The sequence below is a fragment of the Telopea speciosissima genome, chromosome 4, assembly GCF_018873765.1.
Source record: "Telopea speciosissima isolate NSW1024214 ecotype Mountain lineage chromosome 4, Tspe_v1, whole genome shotgun sequence".
Classification (NCBI taxonomy): Eukaryota; Viridiplantae; Streptophyta; class Magnoliopsida; order Proteales; family Proteaceae; genus Telopea; species Telopea speciosissima.
Genome location: NC_057919.1, coordinates 23,931,866 through 23,939,715, shown reverse-complemented (window position 1 = coordinate 23,939,715; position 7,850 = coordinate 23,931,866). Strand labels below are relative to the sequence as shown.

The window sequence follows — 7,850 nt, the reverse complement described above, 5'->3', positions numbered from 1 at the left end:
CAAAACACTACAAAATAAGACTGTCCCTCATGGACCCTTGCCGGCCTACCCCTATGGGGAGGTTGACCTCTTTCACCCATACCTTAATTGTCGCAATTATTAAACTCACAATACGCCTTCCTTCCCCATGCCTTCTATTGTTCCTCGCCTTCCAAAGCTCCCAAACCACCAAAGATGGAAGAATTCCTGAGATAAAAGCGCTGAGGCTGCTCCCACCAGCCGAATTCTGCCAGAGCAAGATTCGACTTCTGACATCCTGTGAAACAGAAGGCATGTCAAAAAGCCGAGTGAAGTAACCCCACACTTTAGACGCTGTGCCTCCAGCAACCAGACAATGATCCGTCATTTCACATCTAGGATTCCCGCAATAGTTACATTTTGATGCCAACGGTATACCACATGACATTATAGCCTCGTCCATGGGAATCCTACCATTCAGGAGCTGCCATGAGAAGAAGGCTATCTTCACCGGGACAGAAGAGTTCCAAATCCACTTTGCATAAGGCACCACAGTCGAAGAGCTCTGAACCTCATTCCAAGCAGACTTGGTGGTAAAGCGCCCATCGCTCGAGGGGACCCAGACCAGAACATCATCCCTATCCGTCAGAACAAATCTCCCTATAGTAATGCTCTCCCTGACCGCCGAAGAGTCAATGAGGTCAATGATCTCCTGCTTCCAGCCGCCATCTGCCCCCAGGGCGTCTCTTACACACAAACCCGTGTCAACTAGAAGCCCGTTGTCTACATAATCAATCAGAGGCCCAGATCCCATCCAGTTATCGAGCTAGAAAGAAACCCTGCCACGGCCCAACAGCCACCGTGATTTGTCCAACATGAACTCCTTATAGGACAACGTAGAACGCCAAGATTTGGAGGCCGCTCTTAGAGGACCAGCCAAAGAGACATGGAGATTCCTGAAGAGCTTGGCCCTGAAAAACGTACTCCACAGAGATTGGTCTGCAAGCACCCTCCAGAATCCTTTGAGTCTGAGAGATAAACCAACATCCTCTAGTCGCCTAACACCAAGTCCCCCCTCCTCAACCGGCCTACAGATCTTATTCCAACATACCCAGTGTCTGCGCTTCCCCCATTCTGAGTTTCCCCATAGGAAATCTGCAAAGATGCCATATACCCTCCGTATAACATCTTGGGGCTGGTCCAGAGTCGTGAGTACATGGATTGGCATCGACGCCAGGACGTGCTTTAACAACGTGACACGACCTCCATAGGACAGCAGCCTGCCCATCCAACCTGCCACTCTGTTCCTAATCTTCGCCACCATGCTGTTAAAGAGATCAATTCTGACCCTACCAGAGTGGAGAGGGGCCCCCAAATAAGTGATTGGAAGGGACCTTCTAAGGAACCCCGTGACCGCACCAACCATGAGGGCCTTAGCCATCGAAGCTCTTGCCCCGACAACGAAGCAACTCTTCTGCCAGTTAACCAGCTGCCCCGAAGACCCCTCGTATCTACAAAGAAGACCCATAATCTGTTTGAGCGAACCCCTCAAACCCCTAGTGAAGATAATAGTATCATCAGCATACAAGCAATGTGAGATCCCTGGGCACCCCCTCGGAAGCCTGTAATAAGACGCATGTCCCTCCTCAAATAATTTCCTGATGCCCCTGCTCAGAACCTCCTCTGCTAGAATAAATAAGGCTGGGGATGTCTGACTCCCCTGGAAGACTTAAAAAACCCCGACCTGCAGCCACCCAAAACGATTGAGAACCAACAATTCTCCACAGTCTGCCTGATCAAGGCGATCCAGGCCTCACAAAAGCCGAATCTAGAGAGGACCCGCCAGAGGAAATCCCATTCCATCCGGTCATAAGCTTTGGCCATGTCAAGCTTGAGGATGACATTACCCCCTCTAGCCTTTCTGTTCAGGTCATGAGCAACCTCCTGCACAATAGCAATGTTGTCGTGGATACACCTGCCTGCACAAAAGCACCCTACTCCTCCGACACTAAGGACGGAAGCAGCCCTGCCAGTCTGGAAACCAAAATCTTGGCAATAATCTTATATGAAAAATTACAGAGGCTAATAGGACGAAAATCAGCCATTACCTCAGGGCTGTCCTTCTTTGGGATAAGGACAAGATTGGCAAAGGTGAAGCTCCTGAGGAGGATACCCCCCCCCAAAAAAATCCATAATCGCCGCCCATACATCCTGACCAATCACCTCCCAACAAGCAGTAAAGAAGTGCCCTGAAAAACCGTCCGGGCCTGGTGCACTATCACAGGATAAAGCAAAAACCGCCTCCTTTACCTCCTCAAGAGACGGGGTGAGAAGCAGGGCAGCGTTATCCGCCCCCGACACAGTCCTGGGAATCAAGTCCAATAAGTCATCATCAACCTGGCAGCCCTGAGAAGAAAAGACTTCAGAAAAATGCCTCACCGCCTCCGCCTGCACCCTTTCAAATTCAGTAATCCACACCCCATCACCCCTTTAATTTTATTCACACTAGCCTACCTTCTCCTGATGTTGACCATGGAGTGGAAAATTTCCGTGTTACGATCCCCCTCTTTCAGCCAGGTAACTCTGGATTTTTGTTTCCAGAAAATTTCTTCTTGTAGTAGCACACCCTGCAACTCTTCCCTTGCCACCCCAAGGGCAGCCCTGGACTCATCCCCACCCTCCACATCAACCCTTGCCTCAGCCCTGCTCACCGAATCCTCTGCATCCCTAACCCTCTAGTGCACATTGCCAAACACCTCCTTGTTCCATTTGCGAAGAGCGTACCGAAGACCCTTCAACTTGAAGTATAGAACAAAAAGGGGTGCACCCTCCATCGGTCTGGCCCATTCCCCATTGACATAGTCCAGAAACTCCCGGTGATGCAACCACATCTGCTGAAATTTAAAATTAGCACGCACCCTATTGGTTACAGTAGAGAAAGACAGCCAAATAGGAGCGTGATCAGAACACGTCTTGTTAAGGTGGGTGACCTCAAGCTAAGGAAAAGCCCCAACCCAATCTGAATTAACCAAAAAGCGATCAATCCTGGCAAGCACCCTTCCCGCGCCGACCTGGTTATTCGACCAGGTAAAAACATTCCCCGCATACCCTACATCAATAAGCCCGGAGCTACTCCCAAACTCCTCAATCGAAGCCGAGCACACCGGCCTTCCACCCGCCTTCTCGAGGGGCGACATCACCGCATTAAAATCCCCTCCCACAGCCCAAGGTAAAGAGTTAGTCCTCGAGAAAAGCTCCAACCTCTCCCACATCTCCCTTCGTTCCATAACCGTACACAACCTATGGACAAAGGTGAGGATGAAGGGAACCACACTAGCATCCACGCACTCCAGGGTTACAAACTAAGGGTGCTCCTCAACCACAATAACCCGAACAGAGGCCTTCCAGAGAACCCAAAGTCTATCTGACGTGTGCACCGCATCCATCCCTACTCGACGCATAACCAGCCTCGCCTTTGAAATCTGTGCTTTAGGCTCCGCAATGGCAACGACGTCGACCTTATACAGACTTAGTAAAGTTTTCAGATGCCTAGAAGTAGGCTTATTCCCAACACCCCGAGCATTCCAAAAGAGGCAACTCATCTGGCATCCTGGGGAGAAGAGTTTAGCGATCTCATTGATCTCGTTACACGCCAGGAAGGGGCCTCAAGAGCAAGCCTTCCTCTCCTTGCCTTCTTGATTTTCTTCTGCTTGTAAACATTGGCAGCGCTGAGGCACACAGCCTGAGGTGGCAGCCGTCTCCCCGATACGCCATCTGTGATCCTTGTATCCCTGTTGACTTCACCCCTCCTTGCAAAAGACCTGCGCAGCCGGCCTGCAATTGTTCCCTGAAACTGCCTTAGGCTTTCTAACACTGCCTCGCGGCTTTGCACAACCTAAACGACATGGCCTGACACCTAGTTATCGTCCTTCCCTCCCAACGCCACCTCACGGTCCTCAAACAATGGCACTGAAACATCGCCAACAGACTGCGCATCAAACTCCTCGCGAGCACCTGTAACACCATCGTCCCCACCAGGACAGCTTTGGGACACCAAATCAAGACATCGGCCTTCAGTACCCTCGTCCTCCACCGAGTGTAAACCAAGAGCTGCCTGGGGAATCTCCCCCTCTTCTAGCTGCAGCGAGGAGCCCTCAGTACCCAACTCCACCGGCGCAACACCCACCTCCAATTGATCAACCAATTTGCAAAGTCCACTCTTAGCATGGGCCTCTTCCATAGTGGCATCATTAACACCCTACACCACACCCGAAATAACCTGCGGGCCCAAGACCTGGCCTTCAACAGTCCTCCATCGACCCCTTCGTCTCGCCATTCATCTTGGTATAGCCGGAGTTTGCAGCCCAGTCGAAACTTCCTCCCTTTGGCCAACGTTAGAGTGGGAATGAAGACCCCTTTACTAGTTCTAGCATTGGCCTCAGCCCCTACCGCGGCTGAAATAGCCTGCAACGTCTCGACCCCGGTAGCTGGAGGCCCTCCCACCTCACGACCCTGTTTTGCCAATCTACACACCTTAGCCACATGACCCACCTTCGAGCACGTCACACAGTAAGAGGGAACCCTGTCATAGCGCACCTTCTGGAAGAAGCCCTGTGACCCGCAACCAATCCACACCTTCGAAGGGAGGGCCTCACGCAAGTCGACTTCAACGCAGAACCGAGCTTCGACAGTACGAGTGCAATTCGCTGTGGCACCATCTACCTTAAAGAAACGCCCTATCGCTCTGGCAATGGAGACCAGAAAATTACCTTGGTAAAAATTGACAGGCAGTCCCGGCAAGGAGACCCAGATAGGAGCGAAAGGAGACTCCCAACCGGACACAAATACAGAGGTCCATTTCATGAACCTAAGCAGGTAGCCCTTGATGTGGGTTTGCGCCTTCAGTCACACCTTTACAAAGTCAGCCATGGTCGAAAATCGAAGAAGGACATGCCTCAGGTCCAAAGAGGAGACAACGACATCACCCTGCAAAAACAACACTTTTTGCAGGTGATCCTTAATCACAAACAAGGACGGCCTGCCGTGGCTGCATTTTGCCATTAACGTCTCCGAGAAGGCCCTCTCCGACAGTGCTACCTCCTCCTTGGAGAAAAAGACAGCCGGAGTTCCAAAGAATGCAGAAGGCTTCTTCACTTTGATCACGACAGAGGGTACCGCCAAAGACTTGTAAACTGCAGCAGCGAAAGATAGAGTCTTTGCTCCACAAGCGACACCCTTGGGGGGGGATCAGGAGGGCGCTTCTCCCAAGAGGGGGAAGATGCCATGACCAAACCCTCGAAAACGACAAATCCTAACGTACGCCATCAGAGCTTAGCGTACACCCCACTTAATTAAATAATGGCAAGTACTAGTAAGGAGGGCGCTTCTCGGTGGTCCTAGTAAGGAGAAGGATTACCACATTACATACAAAAGAGGTGAAGGCTTGCATAACGAAGGAAAGAAGACCTACCAAGAGTCCTTTGGATCCACATCCACATCCTCGTTTACCCTTCTCAATCGGGTGATATCCCTCCTTCTCCTCCATGTGATTTAGACCTTCCTATTGTTGTTCGAAAAGGAAAAGAGCTTTTACTAATCCTATAGCCTAGTTTGTTTCCTCGATGCTCTTTCTCCTACAAGTCTTGCTTTATTGTTGCCCTCTCTACTCGCTTCTATTCCCAAGAATGTTATTGATGCTATGTCTGATCCAAAGTAGAGACAAGCTATGTCCGAGGAAATGATGGCACTTGAGAAGAATGGTACTTGGCAATCGTGATCTTCCCAGGGACGTGTCCGGTAGGATGCAAGATGGGTCACACAATCAAGTATAAATCTGAATGGCAAGTCGAGAGATACAAAGCAAGGTTGGCAAGGATACAATTGACACTACAATGAGTCCTCTTTGGATCCACATCCGCAACCTCTGAGTTCTTGCCTTGTCAAATTATCCATTCTATCGTTGGATGTGATATTCCTTCTCACTCAGTGATTTAGAATGCCTTCCTATTGTTGTTATGAAAGGGAAAAGAGCTTTTACTAATCCTATAGCCTAGTTTGTATTCCTACGATGCTCTCTTCTCCTCAATGGTACTTCTTTATCTCGTTCATATTGTGGGGGGTTGCCTATCATAGCCGACCCCAAGAATTTGTTAAAGATTGAAGTCTTCTTGGATTCAGACCAATGGAAGCGGTATTGATGCGGGAAAGTTTGATCTTGATTTGTTGACAGAGACAGCAAATGTTGGGCATTGCAAACTAGCCAATTCCCCTATTGAGTAAAATCATAAACTAGGAGAAGATTGTGGTCCTTCTCTTGATGCGGGAAAGTGCCAAAGGCTAGTGGGGAAGCTTATCTATCTTGCTATGACACTCCCGATATCTCCTATACAATGGGAGCGGGTGAGCCAATTCATGCATGCTCCCAAAGGGCCACTTGGGCGCCATGTATCGCATTCTTAGGTATTTGAAGTCTTCCCCAGGGAAAGGACTGTTCTACGCGGCACACAACCACTAAAGTGGAAGGTTTCACGATGCAGATTGGGCTGGCTCCATTATAGACAGGAGATCTACCTCCGACTATCATTGACCTTTGTGAGGGATAATTTGGTTATGGAGGAAAAAGCAACATGTCGTAGCTAGATCCAGCGAGAGGCAGAATTTAGAGCTATGGCTCATGGAGTATGTGAACTCATATGGTTGAAAAGACTTGTTCGAGAACTCGGGATTTGACATCAAGGCCCTCTAAGACTTATTGTGACAACAAGGCTGCCATCAATATTGCCCACAATCCTATTCAACATGATGAACTAAGCACATTGAGGTTGATGTACACTTCATCAAGGAGAAGATAGACTCTAAATGCATTTGTACTCCTTTCAGTGAAGGTCAGATCACCGCGTATATCCTCACCAAAGTCCTCGCTCTCTCCTCGCTTAGTACCTTTCTAAGCAAGTCTGGGAATGCATGATATATATTTCTCTAGCTTGAGGGGAGCGTTAGAGTTGATAGTAGATATGTAATAGGTAGTTTAGGAACTAGACTTTGGACTAGTTGTCTTATGTTAGAGTTGATAGTAGATATGTAACAGTGGGTAATTTAGGAACTAGACTTCAACTAATTGCCTTATTATGTATTTTATCTTTTATGTCTTTTACCTTTACCTCCCTAGGGAGGTGGATGTAATACTTTTAGTAGTTCTATTGAAGTAATATGAAGTGTTGGAGAAGTCTCTCCAACACACAACATTCCACCGAAATACTCTCCTTCCCTCTCTTGTCTCCTCCTCCTTCCTCCTTCTCCAACATCCTCCTCCTTTCTCCCCTGCTTCCTTAACCTAAATCTCAACTCTTTGATGGCTTCCTTCCAATCCTGTGGAATTGACACAAAAGACAGAGAAGAAACAAAAGCCCGATAGGAGGGTGATAAGGACACATAAGAGACAGAATGGTTAATGGGATGCTGAGTACGTGAACGAACTCCCTTTCTAAGGGCGATGGGGTGGTCATCAAGAGCATTAGCAACATCAGTCATGGAATCAATAACAGGAGAGATAATAGGAGAGACATTACCTGATGGTGAGGGTGGATCTGGTGGGGGCGCCACAATAGGTAATGGTTGATGATTGTCAATGGTATCCTTTCTCTTGGTTTTGTTCTGAGTATAAGTTATCAAGTCTGTGGGAGTTGGTGGTGGAACTGATGTCTCCCCCTGAATAGGAACAGGTAGACTACCAATCACCAGAGTAGGTACCGGCTGCTCTTCCTCAAGTCTCTTCCCTTGAAGAGGTGTCGTGAAATACGATTCAGACTCATGAAAGGTGACATCCAAGGTGACATAAAGACGGCGAGAAGGGGGTGATAACACTTGTAACCCTTTTGAGAGGCCTAATAACC

General features: G+C 48.7%; 1 protein-coding gene across 1 annotated transcript; it reads right to left on the bottom strand.

Annotated features, from left to right (window-relative positions):
• Positions 1-784: 784 nt before the first annotated feature.
• Positions 785-3,245, bottom strand: LOC122659103. Its single transcript, XM_043854252.1, has 4 exons — positions 3,067-3,245; positions 2,182-2,323; positions 1,798-1,992; positions 785-1,678 (listed from the first exon to the last, which is right to left on the bottom strand). Exons 1-4 carry the CDS (start codon positions 3,243-3,245, stop codon positions 785-787), a joined length of 1,410 nt encoding a protein of 469 aa, XP_043710187.1.
• Positions 3,246-7,850: the final 4,605 nt, after the last annotated feature.